Here is a 23,555-nt window from a genome sequence, read left to right on the forward strand (position 1 = left end):
TGCCGCTATACGCAACCTCGAAAATTTACTGAGGGAAAAACCGAGAAGGGACTCAAGTAGCTGCAAAACTGGGCCAATGCAAACCTTTATTTGTAAATGGCACAGTAGGCAACTGCGCGAAGGGTGTTCTTTAGTTGTTGATAGAGTGCAATCCTAGATTTCCTTGAATCCCTATGGAAATCCTATGTGTTTGCATCTGAAAAGGAAGCTCCATCCACATATCAGGCAGACCTCGTTGGCCTTGGAGCTATTATGTTATTCTACCCGTCTTGAGTAGAGTCGATTTTACGAAATGTTGGTAAATCTGCCTAATAGAAATGGTCTGAATACCGGATCCTCACCTGAGCTGGGAACAGGCAGGGCTCTGTTCTGGTTTAGTCTCACTTGACTCTTAGGGTCTCTGGAATGGGTGTACTCCAGGGGCGGCTCCTCCGTTTGAGCAGAGGAGCGTCGCGCCACAAAGAAAGGCCCCAGGCCAGAGCTGAAAAATAAAATGGTCATAAAGTTTAATTATTACCATTTTATTTTTGAGCAACCGACCCATCCCAAACTGAGTTTCAGGACGGGGCAGGGCCAGTGCTGCCGAGTGGCAGCAGGGAGCTGAGCGCTTTAAAATGCGCACGTCTCTTTGCAACGGCCAGCCAGACATGCGCATTTTAACCTTCTTCAACCTAGCTGATTTAGACAGCTGGGTTAGAGAAAGCGCAGGCCTCCAGTGCTCTTGAGAGCGCTGAGTGAGGCCGCTCCCACCAATCCTGGTGCTGCTTCCATGCTGGTGAGAGCAGCACCAGGATTGGTTAGGCGAGTTGTCTGGGTCCGTGTTAGAGCATGGATGGAAGAGAGATGACCGGTGGAGGAGGACGTCAGGTTGCATCTCAAAGTAAGTACGTTTTTTTTTCTTCTTCCCCACACTCTGCCCCACCACCCTTGTTACTAACCTCTGTGCACAGGGCCACTTTCAGGGATTTAGTCTTTCTGCGATAAGCATATGTGGCATTGTTGTAGAACGCTACAAAAATGGGCAAAACACCTCTTTTCTCCCCAAAAAACCCCAAACCTGTCATTTTTCTAACATGTTGAGCAAAGATAATTGCCTTCCAGGCACCATACACTTTTTAAATGTCCAATGAATCAATAGAGCATGCTGCGTTAGAGAACTTTTATAGCGCCTAGAATTACAGGTATTTGATACAAAAGACGTGACAGCAAAGTAACAGAACCATCTGAGGAAAATGTAAAACAAGTCCCATATTGGACATGTGACTATGGTTGTGAGTGAGCACTCCTCCTCACTACCAGCACACACTTGGCTGCTTCTGAGGCACAACACCGTATACTTCCACTCCGCATAGGGTGAGATATTCCCGGCGGCCTGTGATGACGACACTGACGTAGCGGCCCACCATCCCTTTGCAGCAAAGCGTAGTAACAGATCCGGCGCCAAGATTAGTGATGGTGCCACACCTGTAGAACGAGAGAGACAACCAGAACAACAGAGTTAGGCAGACCTGTTTTCATGTAAGACCACCCATGAGTATTGTACATACGGTGCGAAGCCAAAGATGACGTAAGATCTATTAAGAGTTGCCTCACAGATCAGACAATGAAAGAGGAGAAGTATATTGAGTACCTGCTGATGAACTAGGTTATCCTAAACCCTGTAAGAAAAGCTTCTCCAATATAAGGGTCCCCTTGGTTCATTGCAGTCAAGTGCACAATTAGCAGAACTTACACAGGGTTGTTGTTGTTCACATTGTCTCCGACCCGAACTTCAGCACCTCTGAGTCGCTCAGGGCAGCAGTCGGCTCTGTTCACCACCACAATAGATCCAATTGGCTGACTTTGTCCTAAGTCCACTTTCCACCATGGATTCATGTCCCCGTTGGTGGCGGAGCAGTACTTTTCAAAGTAGTTCCCATTGCGTTTGGTGTTGAGTGGGTATGACGGCAGCCCGAGGTATGGATACTGACTGCTTTGTGTAGCTGTTCCTTTCAGTGCCAAATCTTCAGCTAAAAAAGAAACGCAAATGGGTAAGTAGAAGATACGTCGAAAACCCAGCTCGATGCATGGCGTTCTACCAAGTAATCGACTCAAAAATATCAACATGCAGTAACATCAACTGCAAAATATCTGTTTGCACAATGTCATCAATGTGGTGTTAGAATAGTAAATCTGTGCTCCACTATGCATCCTTGCCTTTACAATGTTGTAAAAGTCAATATATTTGTGGTTAATCTACAATCCAAGTCAGATAGTTTTATTATCATGGGCGGCTCCGCAGTGGATTTAACACTTCCTTTATAATACTGAGAATTTTCTGGCACACACTACTCTAAAACAGGCCCTGAGTGTTGCCTTTCACCTGTGACATATTTCCAGAACAATACACAAACACCCTGTTAATGTGTTGTCCAAGTGCCTTCATTGGCCTCCTGCACAGAACGATTAGTCCCAAATATTACTATATTTTAATGTCCCAATGACTATGAATACATTAAATTTTCTTTCTCAGATAGTCACATCAGAAAGCAATTTGATCTGACTCTTAAGAAGCTGTGCCCTAATTAGCTGGGCAAACTGACGACATCAAATGTCAATTTCCAATGCAGGAGCACCGGAAATGTCAACAAGAGCAGTACAATCGACAAGGCTCCACAGAGTGTATGGGCTAAAGAAATGGCAACAGCTGCTTTTTTATTTGTAGGATTGTTAACAATACAAGCATTACATTTCCTGTTGATGACAGCTGTTGAGTATGGGCTGGGGTTTTACCTCAGAGGCCGCCATTTTGTTTTGAGGTGTCAGTGGTCTACAGAATGTATGCCTTGGGATGCTTCAATTGTAGGAGTACAACCCCTTCAGCTGTATTAAAATGTGCTTCTGTGTGAATCGCCCATCTCCATTTGCACACATCAATTTTTTATTTCAGAAAAGAAGCTGGATTATGGTGAAACAAGTTCCCCTTTGAAGCTGCGTTTGGGCACAACATGCATGCCAACTGACCCGATTCAGGCAGGAGACTCACAATTTTAATTTTTGAAGCCAAAAGTGGCTTTATTTAGTTTCTTCCAGCCTAAAATGTCCTCTGCTTCAATACAAGTGAATGAGAAAAATAAATTTCCCTGATTTTTAGGTGTCGCCTTGCTATCGCGTAAGCGATCGCAAAGCGAGACTATAGTAAGAGGCATTTAAAAGTGCTCCGAAAAGCAGATTGCATGGCGAGCACGCGCACAATCACGCGCATCGTGCCGCCATGCAATCCGTTTGGCATCGCACTTAAAAGGGTCCGCTCCCCTGCCTGGAATGCGCTCCCCCGCCCCCGCCAAGTGCACGCGCGCCACGCTCCGCCGGGCTTGTCTTGTTTACAAATGCCGCTTTTTTCTTTCCGGCTGCACATTCTCTCCTGTTCTCTGGTGAGATCTGCTGGAAAGAGAGTTAACTACTTGGGCGGGCCTATCGCGATCATGTTCACTTCACTCTCTCACCCATTTGCTTTTTCTGCTCCTCCCATCCCATCCACGGATCCCATGTTGCTTTCGCCCATCTGCGGCCGCGTGTTGCTTCTGCTCCTCCCACACAGCCCAAGGTATTGTTTACTCTTTCAGCTCCTGGCATATTTGTAATTCATTATTTATAGGCTGAGCTGTGACATCAAAGAGCATTTTTCTTTCCGGCAGCACATTCTCTCCTGTTCTCTGGTGATCTCCGCTGGGCTCATCTGCTGGAAGGAGAGTTAACTACTTGGGCGGACCTGACTTTTAGTACCTAGAGGTCATTGGTAACATCCAGAGGCGCAACTAGAGCCAAATTTCGGGGGGGGGGGGCTAAGAAAACATTTCGTGGGGGGCTGAATCTTTAAGCAATAGGCAAGTGGAGCTGCAGGGGCTCTTAGAAGGGGTGAAACAACAGCGAGGCCTCATTAACATGCAAATGGTCTTTTAAAGACCTGTGAAGTGCTCGGGTGCGGCTCTGTGTGTGCCCGGAACCTGTCTCATCCCGGGCTGCCAGACACGACGGGGGGGGGGCTGAAGCCCTTTGTGTCCAATGGGTGTTGCGCGCCTGGTAACATCACAGCGCTATCAAACAGTTCAGGGCCATTGGTGTCAAGGGATTTGATGACGCAGAACTTTAAAGGAATACTCAAGGAACTAAGCTCCCTTTGTCCTTACTTTAAAGTTACAATTGCTGATCTCGCTTTGTTCTGACTTCTGGAGGAGTCACTACGTTCCCTGGCCAATAATTTTCAGTTTTTTCGCAGATATGATGCCCTCCACAAAGAATGTCATGGCCATTTATGCGAAACTCCCCAGTCAGGCGCCTGTAGCTCAAAGGCCATGCCTAGCCTTTTGCCAAGAGACATGGTGTTGCAAGACTGATAAACTTTCAGGAAGCACTAATACCCTGGTTCGTCCAAGTCTAACTGCCTCTATTTAACATCCATCTTGTTCTGTTTTCCTGCTGCCTTGTAGACACAAGCGGAACTCCGTCTCACTACGTTTCAAACCTGTAATGTTAAGTTTGAAATAGATCTGTTTCACCTTAAACTATTTGCCCCCTCTCTTGCACTGTCTGTTGCGAAACCTGGAGGTGGAGACATTTTCCGTAACAAAAACAATTGAGTGCTTATTGAGGAATGGTGAGACCTTTCTCAGAGTATGTTTATATTTAGTTTCCCAGCTCCAACGGGATTCAAATTTGGTGATATGTTACCTTAGCTGTGCATCAGCTTTTCGGTTTAATAATTATTTTCATCAGGTTTGTTTGCTTTGAGCGTATTTTACCTCCCTTTAAATAAACCGATTATGCGGTAGATACGGGCTTCGGGATGAGTTTGTTTTTAGGGACAGTCTCTCTGTGGCTTGATCCAGTTTTCTGAATGCCCAGAATCACAGAATGTTGCGCCACCGAGAATCGAACCGGGATCCGAAGCTCTCAAGTGAGCAACTCTGGCCGCTGCGCCACATGCTCGCCACTCTTGTGCTACTTCTTTTCTTTCTATTTTTTACCAGATGGCATGGTCCTCTGCTTATTTTATGTCCATTTATCAACACTGCAACATGTTATAAAATATGTATCAAACTTTCGCAATAAAATAAAAGGTTGCTTTCCGTTGGCAGAATTTCAAATGTGAGTTGCTCACATAACACACAGAGTATGTTTTTATTTAGTTTCCCAGCTCCAACGGGATTCAAATTTGGTGATATGTTACCTTAGCTGTGCATCAGCTTTTCGGTTTAATAATTATTTTCATCAGGTTTGTTTGCTTTGAGCGTATTTTACCTCCCTTTAAATAAACCGATTATGCGGTAGATACGGGCTTCGGGATGAGTTTGTTTTTAGGGACAGTCTCTCTGTGGCTTGATCCAGTTTTCTGAATGCCCAGAATCACAGAATGTTGCGCCACCGAGAATCGAACCGGGATCCGAAGCTCTCAAGTGAGCAACTCTGGCCGCTGCGCCACATGCTCGCCACTCTTGTGCTACTTCTTTTCTTTCTATTTTTTACCAGATGGCATGGTCCTCTGCTTATTTTATGTCCATTTATCAACACTGCAACATGTTATAAAATATGTATCAAACTTTCGCAATAAAATAAAAGGTTGCTTTCCGTTGGCAGAATTTCAAATGTGAGTTGCTCACATAACACACAGAGTATGTTTTTATTTAGTTTCCCAGCTCCAACGGGATTCAAATTTGGTGATATGTTACCTTAGCTGTGCATCAGCTTTTCGGTTTAATAATTATTTTCATCAGGTTTGTTTGCTTTGAGCGTATTTTACCTCCCTTTAAATAAACCGATTATGCGGTAGATACGGGCTTCGGGATGAGTTTGTTTTTAGGGACAGTCTCTCTGTGGCTTGATCCAGTTTTCTGAATGCCCAGAATCACAGAATGTTGCGCCACCGAGAATCGAACCGGGATCCAAAGCTCTCAAGTCAGCAACTCTGGCCGCTGCGCCACATGCTCGCCACTCCTGTGCTACTTCTTTTCTTTTTATTTTTTACCAGATGGCATGGTCCTCTGCTTATTTTATGTCCATTTATCACCACTGCAGCATGTTTTAAAATATGTATCAAACTTTCGCAATAAAAAAAAAGGTCGCTTTCCGTTGGCAGAATTTCAAATGTGAGTTGCTCACATATCGGTTGAAAAATAGAAAGTGTATCAGAATCTACCTTCAGACAGGCGGCTCACTCTTCTCATCGTTAGATATATTTCTGCTCATTTTGAGATGCGTCAGAAGGCTAAGACAAAACTGTACAAGGCAGATCAAACTAGAAATGGACCTATGGTATACCAGGGCATGTCTTCTTTTTGCACATTTCTTCATGTCGGAAGCAAAATTCGCTCAATTAGAGCTGTCATACATTATTTTCTTATCACATTCCACCTCACCGGTAATGCCAGTCTATATTGGCTCATTACTAAGGATGGACACTTTTCTGAGATATAAAGTACTATATTATGTATAGACGAGTGATTAGAAAACCAAACTGCTGTTATTGTCACCTTGCTTTGTATTGATTACTTCTTCAGCAATGTAAGCGCTACATAAAGGGCATAGTATAATTTTAGGGGACATATTTAAAACTGCTGTGGGGTGGCACTCCCTCTAGTTTGCTTTCATAATATATTTCATTAATTATATTACCAAAAACATTAATGCCGGGCAGCCAGAAACATTAATCCTCTAAGAGACTGTCGTTTGCATATCAAGTAGCTAATTTCTCAGTTTCTTTCTCCCTTTTCCTTATCCTCTTGTTCCTCCCTTCCTTATTGGCCTCCGTAACCCCCCTTACTTCTTTCCTTACTTCCTTCCTTACCTTCGTTCGTTCCTAACCCTCCCTCCTATTCCCACTTTTCATTACTTCAACCATCTCTTCCCACTTCCACGATTCCTCCTTCCCTCAAACCCTTCCTTCCTATTTACTTCCACAGTCCCTTCTGCCTAGAATTCTTTCTGCCTCTCTATCTTTCTTCATTACCTTCTTTCCTCCTTCTTCCCCATCTTAATCCCTCTCTTCTCTCCTTAATCGTATACCTAACCTTATTTCCTCAACCCTTATTTCAACTTCACTTATTCCAGTCACTCATATCTTGCCCTTCCGCCTTTCACTAAGTCCTTTCTTTTTTTCTTCTTGCTTTCTCTCCTGTCCTTTTTTCCTCTCTCTCCCTCACTCCGTCCTCCCTTCCCTCCCTCAATTCCTCTCTCACATCCTCTCAGCTTTCCTCCCTCTTTCCCTTACTTCTCTTAATTCCTTCCTCCTTTCTTCCCTTCCTTCCCTTATTTCTCTTTCACATTGCTCTTTCACTCAACGTCACACAGTTCCACACCACACAATTCAACTCCACTCATTTACATTCCACACTACATAATTCAGCAATAAACCGCATAATTCAACTCAACACAATTTCAGAACACCACATACATCCAATTCAAACCACATAATTCCACATCATGCTACAAAATTCAACAGTACACCACATAATTATACTCCACTACATTCTATTCCACACCCCAAAATACCATTCCACATAATAACATGCCATCACACCCACTCCACATAATTTCAATATGCTCAATACCACATAATTACTATCCATATTTTTCAACTGTATACCATGCCACATAATTCCACTACATAAATCCACTCCACACCACAAAATTCCACGCCACACAATTCCAAAACTAACAATTCCAATCCAACTCACATAATCCCACTACACACCCTCTACAGCACATGGGTAAAAGGCATTATCATTTACAATGCCAATAGCTCTAACTCAAGTAAATGCAAGAACGATTGCATTCTTTTATGGATCACAAAAGTAAAAAAAAGGTGCCTGCATCATTTCATGTGGTGTTGCATGCATGTGCCGATAAAATAATGTGGCCAGTCTTGTTCATTATAACTTTACAACATGCTGCACAGCCGCCACACTGCTCTACAGCATAGCTTAAAAGAAAGGCCAAACCAAAACCTCTGGCTAACCACTTATACGGTCCCAAAAGCGAGACCTATTGGCTATGCCAATGCTTGTTTAACAAAGTCTCCCACTTTCCTGTTCTAAAATGTTGGCATGTATGGAGTATAAGCCCAGATCTCCTTATGAAGGCTACCGAGTTTGTTATACAGATTTCAAGTGGAGACCAAGACACATCACTTTTGGAGGCAACAGTACCCTACAACTTTACAAAATGTCTCGGGGTCATGACATCACCAGAACAAAGTTAATTCAGGGATCGAAATGGGCAGGAGCTTTATTCATTTGATTGACACAGTTCCCATCCTTTTTTATTTTAAGAAAGGAACACCTTCCTGAATGGGTGATTTGTCTAGATTGAAAGAGGCTGCTCTGCCCTGAATTAGGTAGAGGGAAATGCAGCTTCTCTCCATGGCAGCTGCTGCCTGAAGGAGATGTAAATGTGTGCAGTTGGTTAATTGGAAAATCTAAAGGCTGCTTGAGAGCCAGTAAGATAGGATCTGGCATTTGTCCCTGTAATGGAAACCTATAAGGAAAGGTTTACAATAGATATAAAGAGCTTATTACTTATTACCCTTATTACTTATAACTTTTAAAGGCACTGTAGACATTTAAACAAATCTTTCCCAGCCTATTTACACTGTGTGCAACTTATGTTATTATGAGTCATAGTGCTTTCTGTGACAGGCATGGACTTTTTAGCACTATAACTAGAAGTCACTATTTCCCCTGGGTACTGAGCAGGATTCAGATCAGTGACCATCTGGTTACATCTGAAGTGATCCCATTAACCAACGGCCTATCTGAAAAATGCTTTTCCCACAAATAAATGTAAGTTGTATTTAGTTTTCATTTAAGATATGTGCATTACATTTTATGTGCTGTAACCTGTAGGTGAAAGATCAACAACAAAGTTCAAGAATATTCTGCTCTTTTTAGCCGTCTCCCTGGCTCCGCCCACATGCTCGCTGACTGCGCCTCCTTTGTGTCCAGGATCACAGTTCTCATGCTTTTATTTATGCATTTAGAACTCTGAGTTCATTGCATGCTTCAAGGGTCCAGTGCTTTAAGCGTGGGATCCAAGCACTGGCTCGTCCAAGCACAAAACACCGTGCAAGCACAACAGATCCTTAAACAGATCCTTAAACCAACTTTTGACTAGCTTAAGACCACACAAATCCTAGTCCTAAATGTGAAATCCCATCCCATCAAACAGCGGTATGGAATCACCACCCACAGAGACTGGGTCCAGACCAGAATATCACATTGTCAGTGAACTGCTTCCCTCCCTCCACAGCCCTGCCTGGTAGCTGCTGCCCTTGCAGGTCCACTCACCCTTGTTAGTTGATGTGCGAGGCCCTCCTCCACCCACAGGCTCCCACCTGCGACTCATCCCTGGTGGGCTAGTGGGGAGGATCTTTTGCTCTGCTGCTGGTCTGCCTTCTGTCCTTGTGCTTTATTCCTCTTTTTCCCCTCTGCCTTCTTTGCACTCCTTTTGACTCTTTTCCATCCTTTTTTGCTTACTTTTCTTCACTTTTTTTCACTCTTTTGCCCCTGCCCCAGCCGCTGTTTGACCCCTGCGGCCCATCCCATTCCAGTGCCGCGTTTTCCGCTTCCCACCTCCCAGCTGTCCAGTCCTCCCCCTCACACTACTTAATGGCGGCCGCTGCGCCAGGAAAGGAGCAATTTCACTGACCTTGTCAGTGAACTGCTTCCCTCCATGAGCAGCTTCGCCTGGTAGCAGCAGCCACTTGCAGGTCCACTAACCCTTGTTGGTTGGTGTTTGACGCCCTCCTCTACCCGCCAGCTCAGGGCTGAGCTTCATCCCTGTTGGGAAGCATCTTTTGCTCTGCTGCTGGTCTGCCTTCTGTCCTTTTGCTTTCTGCCTCTTTTTCCCCTCTGCCTTCTATGTACTCTCTTTCTTTTACTTTTTTCTCTTTTGCACCCTTTTTTGCTTACTTTTCTTCACTTTTCTTCACTCTTTTGTGCTGTGTCCCTGCAGCTGCTTGACCACCGCGGCCAACCCCCTTCCAGCACCGCAATCCCCGCTTCCTGCTTCCAGTCTCCCAGCTGTCCAGCCCTCCACCACACACTACTTAATGGTGGCCGCGCAGCAGGTGCACCAAATGCATGCCAAAGGCAAACCCATCTGCGCCCGGACCGCGCCTAGAGCTATTGACCCTGGTTCTCGGACCTTTCACCAATACGACGCCATCACCCTCCTTGCCCTCTAAAGTGGACCCCACGCCACATGCCACCTTGTGTTGCTGAACGACATCCAAGGACCTTTCTCCGGCCGTAACTGTAATTGGACCTTCACCCACCTCCGCACTCCAGCTCCTTCCGCCGTCAGGCCAACCCACAGCACACCTGGCCGGCTCAGCTGCATCCTTTTCAATATGCGCTCCTTCCACAAACACACCACGGAAATCTGGGACCTCCTCGACTCTATCTCCCCTGACATTGCCTTCCTGACGGAAACCTGGACGAACCACAGCTCGGGCCCGGATACCGTCACCGCCATGCCCGATGTTTGCAAGATCACCCGCAAGAACCGTACCAACTGACCAGGAGGAGGCATCGCCATCGTCCACAAGAACTCCCTCCAACTGACCACCCACTTGGACGACTCAACACCAACCATGGAACATCTCCATTTCCAGGTCCAGACCAACCCCGACACCAATCTCCACAGCAACCTCGTCTATAAACGTCCTGGCCTGCACCCACCCTTCACAGACACCATCATCAACTTCATCGCTCCCTAGGCTCTCACATCTACCGATTACATCCTACTCAACTTCCACCTGGACAATCCCAATGACCAGAACACTCCATCCCTTCTGGAGAACCTCTCCAGCATCGGACTCAAGCAGCTAGTCACCTCTCCGACCCACACACCAGGACACACCCTCGACCCCATCTCCTCTGCCAGCGAAAACATAATCTACAGCCACACCTCCGAACTCCTCTGGACCGACCACCGCTGCATTCACTTCGCTTTCACCAAACCCACCATACACCACTGCACCCACTGCCATAACTGGAACAAGGTCACCGAAGAACATCTTACCGCCTCTGTCAGCCCAACCACACCGCCGGCATCCACAAACTCCAATACCGCATCATGCAAACTCCACCTTTGTATCTCCAAATGTTCCGATGCGCTGGCGCCCCTCAAGAAAGCACCCAGCAAGCAACACTCCAAGAAAGCCAGTTGGTTCTCTGCCGCCCTCCACGAGTCCAGGCACACCTGTAGACAGCTCGAGAAGAGATGGAGGAACAGCAAAACCCCGGAAGCCCACGCAGCCTTCAAAGCCACCATCACCGCACACCACCTCCTCCTCAAAACTACGAAGAAAATGGCCCTCCAAACCAGAATCAACAGCAACACACACAACAGCAAACAACTCTTCGCCATCATCAAGGAGTTCGCCAAACCCAACAGCGCGACCACAGAAGTCCTCTGCAACAAACTCGGCACCTACTTCCACCACAGGGTCGAGCAGATCTACAACAGCTTTGACACCCAAGACCCACCCATCACTCCTGCCACCACCATACACGATGACAACACCCCCCCAACAGATCCTGCTCAACTGGCCCGCTCACCACGGACGACACTCTCAAGGCCATGAAGAGCATTTACTCCTGAGCACTCTCGAACCCCTGCTCACACCACATCTTCCACAGAACCGCCACCTCCATCACCCCTGAATTACCCCCCACCATGATCTGCTCCATCGAGACCTCTACCTTCTTCAAGAACTGGAAACATGCAAAGATCAACCCCCTGCTGAAGATACCGTCCGCTGAGCCGACATACCTGAAGAATTTCAGACCCATCTCCCTACTCCCCTTCCCAGCCAAAGTCATCAAGAAGGCCATCAACACCCAAATCTCCGAGTTCATCAAAGCCAACCACGTCCTGGACTTCTCTCAATGCGGCCTCCGAAGCAACCACAGCACCGAGACCGCCCTCCTCACCGCCACCAATGACATACGCTCCCTCCTCGACCAGGGAGAGACAGCGGCCCTCATCTTCCTGGACCTCTCGGCGGCCTTCGACTCCATCTCCCACCGCACCCTAAGCACGAGAGTCCACGAAACCGGAATGTGCAACAAAGCCCAGGACTGAATCTGTTCCTTCCTCACAGGTAGAACACAGTGAGTCAGACTACCACCGTTGCTCTCAGAACCCATGGGGAACAGCTGCGGAGTCCCCAAGGCTCCCCTCTGAGCCCCACCCTCTTCAACATCTACATGGCCTGGCTCGCAGCCATAGCCAGGAACCACATACTCAACACCGTCTCCTATGCTGACGACAACCAGCTGATCCTCCCCCTCACTAACGAACCCACAGTCGCTAGAAACAACTTCCACGATGGGATGAAGGCCGTCGCTACCTGGATGAGAGACAGCTGCATCAAGCTCAACTCAGACAAGACTGAAGTTCTCATCCTGGGAGCCAACACCTCCGCTTGGGAAAACTCCTGGTGGCCCGCCGCATTATGAAACCCCACTCACACCCACAGACCACACACAAAACCTCAGCATTATACTGGACTCCTTGACTCACGATGAACTGCCAGATTAATGCCGTCTCCTCATCATGCTCCCACACTCTTTGCCTGCTTCGAAAGACCTTCAGATGGATCACCACTGAGGCCAGAAAGACAGTTGCCCATACACTAATTAGCAGCAGATTCGACTATGCCAATGCACTCTACGCAGGCGTCACCCAGAAACTCCTCAGGAAGCTACAGAACATTCAGAACTCCGCACCCAGACTGGTCCTTAACATCCCCCACTGCAGTCATATCTCCAAAACCTCCGAGAACTCCACTGGCTCCCAGTCAGCAGAAGAATCACGTTCAAGCTCCTCACACATGCCTACAAAGCCCTTCATGGCGCCGGACCAGCATACCTGAACCACCGCCTCTCATTCCACGTACCCACTAGACACCTCCGCTCCACCGAACTGGCCCTTGCCACCATCCCTCGGATCCGCAAGACCAGGACTGGAGGAAGATTCTTTTCCTATCTCGCTGCCAAAACCTGCCTCTCCACCTCAGGCTGACCCAATTCAGAAAGGATCTCAAGACCTGGCTCTTCGACTGAACCTCAGCGCCCACTCGGACCTGCTCCCCCCACCTCCCCAAAGCAACCTTGAGACCCTCGTGGGTGAGTAGTCGCACCTAACAAATATTGAATATCAATCACTGGGTGAGAATGCAAAGCGTAGTTGAGGAACAGTCTCACAATGCTTAAATGAGAGAAACAAACACGCTGCAAAGCTTCTCTTGCTTTTATGTGGAACGCTTTATGAGCACCTAGTGATAAGGCTCACACTAAACAAATAATACTAAATATCATAAATTAAAATTAGCAGTAACCATAGTAAACCCAGTTCATTAATATCACCACCCAAGCAGTACTGTCAGCAACACAGATCTGATCTGGGAATCGAACTTATAATATTTTAGCACAATACAAGAAACACATGCACAATTAAAGAACAGCTATCCTCTCACTAGGTGGACAAGAGGATTTTATGTTATGTGTTATATTATGCTCTGTTATCTTATTTACTCATGTTATGTTGTGTTATGTTATGTTGCATTCTAACTCCCCTCGCAGATCAAAAAAATGAAAGACCCACAATATTTTGACCTATAACTAGGCCTTGATTGGCTAGCTGGATCATTTTTGTAGGAGCTTTACGTGTGACCCTTAATATACCCATGACAAGGGGATGTCTGTGAACATTGAATAGGCGCCCACATGGAATAGACAGAAAAGCTTACCCACCTACAAAAAGCCTCTGAGAAAAGTAAGAAAGTGTGTTCCATTGCCATGGAACACCATGTGGAGCAGACAGCAAGGAACATAGATGCAAAGGGCTAGTTGGTCAAAGGCAACACCATCTGTGAGAAGTTGGCCTGGCATATGCTGGTCACTAGTTATAGTGGCCACCTTGCACCAGTCCAATTCGACTCTTATGGTAGATAGGTTTAAGACAACCTTTTAAAGAAAGCTATCCTAGTGGTAGCTGTGGAGAGCAGCCTTCAGGCTAAGTCTCAGAGGAATGTAAAGCAGCTTGTTTTACCTTATAATCTCTTGAATTACCAAATGAAAGGACACCACACAGGTATATATATCAAATATATATGTATTTATTACTAGACACACTCTACTAATCTCTTTATGAGATTAGAAACCAGGTACACATTCAAATGTCAACGTTTCTCAATAAATTAAGCACAAATATGGCTGGAGCCCTAGGGACGTACCAGACCATATACTAAGGAAGTGGTATAAGGATGTCGACTTGCAAAATAACAAGGCCTAGGGCCTGGGGAATCGCTGGGCCTTCACTACTGCAGTGTTAGCAGGTAAGTAACAGGCTCACGGGAGACGCGTGCAGTGTGTGAATACAGCCGCGGGTTTCCTATTGGTTATAATGGTGCAAGTCACGGTTAGATTTTTAAAGTTCTATGGTACTTCGAGGAAGACTACAAGCAAGCCACTTACAAGGTAAGTACTTCGAGGCCAACACACACTTGGGCACCGGAGTGCACGAGTTACCTCACCCAGGGAAGCCGGGTGCATAGGTGTCTTTTGGTGGAGACCAAAGAAGACTTGCTGCTTGCGTCGACTGAAGAAGTGTCCGGTGGAATCCGAAGGTGGATTCAAGATGAAGGAGACCTGAAAATTGAAGGGACAGTGTTCAAAGTCACTTGCCAGTGACTGGTGGCCAGCAAGATGGATGACCACAGATGTCGCGTCGATTCAGGTTGTCGATGGTGTTTTGACTCTTTGCTCACAAGGTCCAGTAGAGATTGAAGATGACCAGCAGCTGGATTTTGAGTGTCCCACAATGTCTGCAGCTGATGGCGGTGTCGGCAACTGGATTGGAGCCAACAATCCTTGGCAACTGCAAGTCTCATGTAGACTGAAGAAAGTCGATGGTGCAGACCAGCAAGGTCTGATGGACTCACCCAGCAAGAGTAAGTGAGGGCAGGCCTGGAGCAACCAGTCATTTAAAAAGTCTTCGGGGGACCCACTAGCCAATGGGCAAGTGATTGTGAAGATGCCACCTCAGGAAATGCTTCACAGGAGCCCACGGTCACTCAGGATGGGGTAGGCCGCTGATGTTTGGTGCAAGACCTGCTGGGGGCTTGGGCCACAAATGGTCCAATGCACAAGTTCATAGAACGTTATTTAGGGTTTACACTTGACAATAGTGCACGGTCCCCGGGTACTGCTCTTCCTCGTCACTCGTGGGGTCCACTCACCACAGCTTCACTGGGGACTCACAATGGCCATTGAGAAGTCAGGAAATCCACTTCTGAGGCAGCAGGGACTTCGAACTCCAGCGGGAGTGGGAGCATTTGCACCCATTGATTAAGGTTGTTGGTGCCTGCCAAGCAGGGGAGTCACTCCTTGACTCCAAGGGAGATTCTTCTGTCTTCCAAAGGAAGTGGAATGTCGAAGGGCCAGGATTCTTCTTTGTAGAGCGTTGTCCAGGGTTATCTGATTTGTAAAGGCAATGCTTGCTATCTTATAGTGAAGATAGGGGAGGGACTAGCTCTATGACCACTCCTCTAGGAGGGTCAGGGGAGGGGGTGGTTACACCCACTTCCCTTTGTCCAGTTTCGCGCCAGAGCAGGGGCAGGCAGCCCCTGAACCGGTTTGAGCTGGCATATGCACAGAGGAGCCTACTGCTTCCCCAGTGCAGGACTTCAAAGCACTCTAGGAGTGCACCCACCCAGCTCCAATACACTAAATCCTGTCTGGAAGGTGGTGACACCTCCCTGTGACAGGATGCCTTTTGTTGGGTCTCCTCCACTGCGAGTTTCAGTCAGCAGCAGGAGGGCAGCCCAGTGTCTGTGCTGGTGGCATCCATTTGGTGATGCCAGGGCTCTATAAGATTTCTATCGTTTTACATGTCGTCCCCTCTAGAAGGGTGGGATCATGCTCCCACATCATGGACTGATGTGGGGGTATGATTCCAAGTTGTTTGACACCTAACACGACATGTTTTGATGCAGTCACTCCAAAGTTAGCATTTTAATGCACTAGAGTATATGGTTTAACCACATCCACAAACAGCCATAGAGAATAGACTCTGGTAGCTGCAGAGGGGCCCTGCTCAGGCAGAGGCACCCCCGCACATTGTAAACCATGCACCCTGCCCTCAGGATTGATAGGGCCTGCCAAAGGGGTGGCTGATAGGTTTATATGTGTGTGTATGGTGAGATATAGAAACCTATATCTCAGTGAGGAGTGCTAACACTACCTCACACAGGCTGCAGTAGCAGGCCTGTGGTGCCAGATTGAGAATGCTTCCCAGGGGTGGCATAAGACATGCTTCAGCCCCTGGTAGAACTGTGAAATACCAATGCCCTAGATACCTAAGGTACAATATACTAGGGGCTCATAAGGTACCACAGTATCCGATCACTAGTGCATCTAATATACACACCAATCATTTAAGGGTGTGAGCAGATAGGCTGGGGTCCTGGATAGCAGGATCCCTGCCAGACTAGTCATAAACCATTCAAACACCAGGAAAAAAGTGGGGGCAACCATATAGTCAGATTCCACCTTCCTACACCATCTTAACACCCATATAGAAATGAGACACTTATAGCACAATGCGTGGCAAAGTATCTAATCTATGTTAGAGCCCGGGAACCTAGGTAAAAACAATTTTGGAAATAAGGATGGTGCAAATGTCACAAGTAGTTGTAGTATGTTTTTTAGGCTGATTCTTTTTTAAAAATTTCCTGATCTTGCAATATTTGGACACAGCTGATTGTAAAAAATTGAATTAGAACATGAAACCACAGATGCTTAACTTTAATAAAAAATAACATGTGCACTATATGAAGTGGACACATTTCTCTTTTCTTAAATTAATGCTTGTATAATATTGCATTAAGTTACAACACTACAACTTCTTCCGGCATGTGCATCAATCCTACCACCAAGGAGCCTAAACTATTGCCCCTACTTATACCATGCTCTGTCCTGGCTTGTGGATGGATTACCTGGATACACTGAGGGCTCCCCCTTGGATGCTCAACCAGAGGTTCGCCTTCTGGCCCTCCCCAATTCAGGGCTGACAGGGGCTGTGTCATTCAGGGCTGGCGAGGTTTTGGTTGGGGTTTTCCCCTCTCCCTTATAGAATCCCGCCCCCTGAGGTGAATACTGTAAGAAAGGGCCATTTTTTGACATGGTCACCCCCACATTTTCCTCAGTGGTACTGATGCTGTTGATTGGTAGTGTACTGGCTCACTGCTATTCACGCCCCACCACCTATGCTCCTTCCCTACAAACAAGACAAATGCTTAATTATAGCCCAATTGGCAAGGACTTCGGGTACTAAAGAGGGTCTCTTATGGCTGCAGCATGTATTATGCCACCCAAAGGACACACACACAATCTGCTAGCAGACTGCCATTGCAGAATGCGTGAAATGGTGCAAGTCATTCTGAAAACACGACAATGCCCAAGTACACTACATGTACAATATGTAAGTCAACCCTACATCAGGCCTTAGAGCCCTAAGGCAAGGTGAATTATATTACAGGTGAGGGTACATCTGCTTGAGCAGATATGCCTCTGTGATGTCTAGCTCTACTGCTAGGCATGGCAAGTGATCAGGAAGCCTTTTTAAAGGTATGTACTGGGCACTGGTCATTACGAGCTACCCAGCTACATAATGGCTTCAGTGAAAATACTGATGTTTGGTATCAAACATCTTGTCTTAATAAATCCATACTGATGCCAGTACCAGATTTATGAAGACATGCACCCTGAGGGCACCATAGAGGTGCCTACTAGTCTCTTAGTGTATTGGCTGACTGGTATCGTCCTTCCTGCCACCACAGACAAGTTTCTGACCACCTGCAGGTGAGAGCCTGCATTCTGAGGCCAGGAACAATGCCTGCCCGGCGGAAGGGGATCACTCCTCCTCCAGAAGGATGGCTTGTGAATATAGGATATCAAGGCCAGAGGCTTCAAAGCCTCTGCCACCTTTGATATGCTACCACGACTTACCCCTAGACCTGGAGAATGCCATCCCCTGAGGCCCATTGGCACCAGAGCAGGTGGGGAAATTAGATATTCAGGAGGCATGTTTCACTTACAGGCTAGTCACACCCCTAAGGAGAAGGGTTTCACCGTCTTGTTTTGGTGAAAATTTAAAATTCTGGGTCAGGGTTATGCCCACTCCCAACAGGAAGTGGTAATGTAGGGGGTGTAGTCACCCTAGTGGTAGGTAGCCCATTGACTACTGCCATATACTCCCCTAAATGTTCCTTCCTTGAGTATTTAAGGGCCCCCAGACACCAGAGACATATTTGTCTACCTGGGACCAGAAGGAGGACAAAGAAGAGCCATCACCATGAGGACTGAGGATCTATCCCAAACTTGGCACAAAGCCATGCCTGGCTGCTGGCACCTTGACAATTGCAAAGACCCAAACCGTCCAAAAGCTGTGCATCTTCCTCAACACTTGGAGGACTGTCAAGCGCTTTGCCAACCATCTAGCATCTTCCTTGGGTTGTAGGAGCCATGCCCCTGCATCCACAGGCACCGACCGAACTTGCCCACTACACCTTAATGGGCCATCGGGCCCACCGAGGGAGCAACACTTCAGGAGGAAGTCTTCGTAGCTCTAGAAGCTCAGACTCATCTCTGTCGAGGTTCGAGACACTAGACCCTCCAGGAGCCCCCCTGTATCAATACTCTAAGGCCCTTGGCACTTGCATCATTCAAGGTTTGTTTGTGTCCAGCCTGGACGCCACTGCCGGGGAAACTGACCTGCAGGACGAGGGACTTCAGGACCAATGAGACCCATGACGAGAGCGGCCCTGATGTCTTGTCTTTTCTCCCCTCTGTAGGTGACCCGAAAACAGTGAGAGCCTGGCCAGCCAGGGAAACACGTCTGCAACCGAGCCCCACAGCCGGGGTTCACGACTCCTGATTGTGTCACCTTTACCTAGGGGTCTGTATGACCTAAACGCCCCTTTGGGTTCTCCCGGACTTATCCCCAGGTTCCCCCGTGCAGCCTCTCTGCTTCAGGTACCATTGACTTTACCGGTGTCGCACTCAAGGCTACCATCCCGATCAGCACCTTGCACCCAAACACCGCTGGGCAGTTAAACCCAAACTGCTGGTGATTCTTTGGACCTTGGTCCCTAATCGCCCTAAGTCCTAGAGGGCACATCCAAACACCGACTGCTAGTATGTTTGCTGTGTATGTTTTTCCATCCATAGGATAACAGTCCCACGTTAGATGCTCATACCACAAAAAACGTTATTCGAGCATTTTTACTGTTTTCTTGTCAAATTGATAACTCCAAAAGTACTTACCTGATTCCAAAGAGTTTGGGGGCAGATTTATGTTTGACTTGCGCCTCATTTACGCCGCCGTTGCGTCACTTTTGTGATGCAGCAGCGGCGCAAATCCTGCGCCATGGTGCGGGGTATTTACAACGTGACGCATCTGGGAGATGCGTCACGTTGTAAAGCCCTGCGCCACATGTAGGCGTTCCAGGGCAGGTGGGGGCGTTCCGGCGCAGGAACGCCTCCTAAAAGTGGCTGAGTGAAATCTACAAGGTTTCACTCAGTCACTTTTGAGCCCATGCTGCGTCAAAACCCTGCGCCTGCTTGAAGCAGGCGTAAGGATTGATGCAGCATTGTGCAGATAGGGCCCCCCAGAGCATTGCTGGAGCTGCGTCGCGCTTGCGACGCAACTCCAGCAATGCGTTACGCATCTGTGCCGTTTTTGCCCCATGGTGCGCCGCATTATAAATGCGGCGCATCCATGATGGCGGAGCTGGGGCGCAAAATAACTGGCGCATCCCTGCTGATATGCAGGGATGCGTCAGTTATTATAAAGATGCCCCTTGGTGTCTAAATTCCAATAAAAATCTGTTAATTTTATAAATTGGTCTTGAATTTCTTCTTGAATGTGTGTCTCATTTATTGAGTGCTGTGTGTACAACAAATGTTTAACACTCCCCTCTGATAAACCTAGGCTGCTCGACTACACTACATAACATAAATATTTGTAAAGCTCACATTCACCCCAGCAACGGGGCATCTTGGCGTTGAAATAACAGATGTATATTGCTACCCAACGGTACTCATTTTATCAACCACAAATGGATGAAAGGCTGAGTGGACCCGCTGGGATTTGAACCTGTAACCATGAGGTCAAACACAGGGCTTTGCACTGGATGCATTAGTCCACTGAGCCACCAGACCCGACTACCTAGAGCACTTGGGATTATTAAAGTAAGCCCTGTAAGTCAATAACGGTCACCTTGACTTTTTGCATGGTGTGCCCTTACATTGGTTCACTACATAAAAAGCGAGCTTCCTACAGATACCATCTCAAAAAACATAACACAGATGTTGTCCTTATCATGTCAGTCAACATATAGCATCTGATTGGCTGCAGGTGAATGACTTCAACCGTGCTGCTAGCCAATCACTTTCCAGAAGCTACTTAACCCAAAGCAGAAGTTTGTACTAACTTAGGTGCTCTCTTTAATAAATAAGTAGTGCCCCCCAGCCTGCTAATTACTCCCAAATGAATGAGCTCATCGCTTTCTCTCATGCACCTTCTTCATCTGGGATAGCAGTTCTTCATCTTGTGACGGGCAGCGGCTCAAGAAATGTCCCCTTTGCTTCTAGTTAAATGAAGGGTATACCCAAAATCACTGGGACCTGGGTGTAGGACAGTATAGAGCAAAAATGGTCCCAGCACAACATGAACAATAAAGATCAAACATCAACAAATAAATAGGCAGAAAATCTGGAGAAAGAGTTCAAGTGTTATTTAATCACACTGAACTTCAATTTTCATGTATTCAATTCACACTGTAAGCACAAAGCATTCCACGAGACAAAGTAGATGTGCCCAAAAGGGGGGAAGGGGAAGGAAGGGTCAGTGAATTAGTGTGAAATTGAGGGATATGTGAAAAGAACAGTATATACACTTATTAACAATCAAATTAATAGGCATGTTTTGTTCAATGCTACATATTTTACATGGATCTAATCTCAAACTGCGATACAATAAACAATAAATTGTGTTGTGTTTGACACAACACAATTGCCAGTAACATCAACAGTGCATGTTGCACTGTGATTCTCATTCTACATGGCGATGTATATGTTTATTGTATCGCAGTTTGAGATTAGATCCATGTAAAATATGGCTGAAATGCCAGAAACCGGTCCTAGGAAGCTTGTTTCCGGTCCAGGGAAGGCATGGCTTGGCAGTTCGGGCTGGACTGTTCCCATGAGGCACAGGGTCAGACTGATTTGCATATGGCCATGTCTGAACTGGGGTGGCAGAGTGGGCTAAAGAACGGTGATGGATTAAACCCAGATCAGTTGACTGGGGGTGAGTGCTTGCAATGTTCAACACTGTCCATCATTTCCTTTGGTTTTTGCTAGATAAGCTGTAACCTGGTGTTCGTTTGTGTATGGTAGAGAACATCAGCATCCATGCCTGCTGACTTTCACACCTATACATGCAAGAACTTTTAGGTCAACATCATTCAAGTCATGCGATTGGGCAGAGTTTAAGGGCACAAATAGACACTCTTTGCTTGGGAATAGACCATCGGAGGGCCAGGGGTTCCTTTGGGTGGCCCTCCCTGGCATTCCCTCTAGGACTTGGCCTGGCCAGGCCCCGCACATACTAGAGGTGAGCGGGCCACTGAAATTTGAGCCAGATGCCTGGCTCTGACTCAGCTCTAGGTTCCCATTGGACCCTCTGGCCCAAAACGAGCCGGGCATTCATGTGGCTTCTGCCTGCCACTCACACTGTAATTTAATGCGCCGATCATAAATTACAAAGCACTAATCTCTGATGTAAAACATAAGAACATGGGCGTCCACGGAGGGTGGGGGCAAAGGGGGGCACTCTCCCCCCTGGTTTTTTCACTTGCCCAATAATAGTGACATTTCACCACTACAATTCAAGGATTATCCAAAAGAAACTCGACTGATCGCGTGCAGAATAGAGGACAACACAAAAGACAAGTCCTCCTTGTCAGACTGCGATATCTCCCTCAATGCCATGCATCATCCTCACTTCCATTTCTGCAGTGTGTTTCAATCTCTTGCTGGGAAGCCACCCCTTCTCAACCCGAGCCCCGGACCCTTCTTTATATTGAAACCACCATGAAGATACAAAGGCGCCTGGCCCCGCCCATCACGACTCTGCCTCTCCTGAATAATGAATAAGCTTTGCCGCTCACCCAGACAGCAGCTTCAGGTAGTGATTGACAGCATGGGCGCGCGCTTGGAGTGCGGGGCACGTGCGGACAGTGCTAGACACTGGTGGGAGGTCACGAGAGGGGGTGGCAACAGTGAGGAAAAAGGGCACCAGTCGCACCCCAGACAGCCGGGCAAGAGACTTGTGAGGTAGGCAGGCCTTCTGACAGGAACCGCCCAACTGGAGGGAGAGCTGCCCCTCCCAGGGACCAGCACTGCCCACCACCACCGAGCTTAAACGTGCTGCAGGGGGGGAGGCTTAGACAGGGGAAGTAGGGGAGCCATAATCCGCAGCACCTTCCCCCACCTCAGGGACAAGAGGATGGGCCCCACCCCCCAAGGGTAAACAGACATTGCCAGCCCCCAGTGGGATATTGAACAGGCCCTCTTGTGGGAAAGGAGAGGAGCAGCTGTCCTGCCCCAGACAGTGGAAAAATACGCTGAACTGCAGGTAAGACACAAAGTCCCCCTCCCCACCCACCAGAGAGCAGAAACCCAGTGACAGTAAATACTAACAAGCATTTGCAATGCAATAGGTCTCGCATTTACGCGAGTTTGAGCTATTGACATTGTAAATGACTATGCCTTTTATTTAGGTTTTGAAAACAAAAATAAATGCCATTATCATTTGCAATGTCAATAGCTCAAACTCGCGTAAATGCGAGACCTATCGCATTGCAAATGCTTGTTTACTATTTTTAGTAGAAGGTTTTAAACGTATGTCGGACTTTGAGTTGGGATTGTTTTGGGTCTGGGTAGGGAGAATTTGAAACATTGAAATTGTATAATCTACACATAGTAGTGGCGGAAGGACACAGCTGTGCATTGTTGTTTAGGTTACAGAAATTGTCGTTTTTTCTCTTTTTTTTTAATAAGAAATAGAAATGTGTGTAATATTTCCATACGAATATATTTCTTCGAAATAGTTTTGTTGAATCTGAAAGCGGGGCTGGTTGGGGCTGCTGTTAGGAATGTTCCCCAGTGAGTGGGCTGTGGCCTGGTCGGTATTTCCTGTTGTTCACCTTTCTTTTGTGGTGGGGGGCGGTGTTGTCATGGCACTCGCCAAGCTCAAGCATTTTATTGAGGGGGGGAACCTCTCCTCTCTTTAGATGTAGCCCCCCCGCTGTGTTGTGCAAGCCGCGTACTTTGCAATTCTGCCTGCTTCGCTCGCTGCGGACCCTCTGTGTGCTATTGTGCAACCAGTTGCACTTTATTGTTTCACTGAACTTACAGGGGTCGCTGGCGCTGGATGCCCACGTCACT

At 47.2% G+C, this 23,555-nt stretch overlaps 1 protein-coding gene across 2 annotated transcripts in view; it reads right to left on the bottom strand.

The window, feature by feature from the left end:
* Positions 1-1,144: 1,144 nt before the first annotated feature.
* The window catches only part of LOC146830437 (fucolectin-5-like), a 37,872-nt gene continuing 15,461 nt past the window's right edge, over positions 1,145-23,555 (bottom strand). For both annotated transcript variants that reach the window (XM_085604676.1, XM_085604677.1), the window contains exons 3-4: positions 1,733-2,009; positions 1,145-1,464 (exon numbers count right to left, since the gene is read on the bottom strand). In XM_085604676.1, coding sequence (XP_085460802.1) covers positions 1,293-1,464; positions 1,733-2,009 — 449 coding nt within the window. In that variant the 3' untranslated portion in view covers positions 1,145-1,292. The remainder of the gene's footprint in view (positions 1,465-1,732; positions 2,010-23,555) is intronic.

The sequence above is a fragment of the Triturus cristatus genome, chromosome 5_1 (genome assembly GCF_964204655.1).
Source record: "Triturus cristatus chromosome 5_1, aTriCri1.1, whole genome shotgun sequence".
Taxonomy (NCBI): domain Eukaryota; kingdom Metazoa; phylum Chordata; class Amphibia; order Caudata; family Salamandridae; genus Triturus; species Triturus cristatus.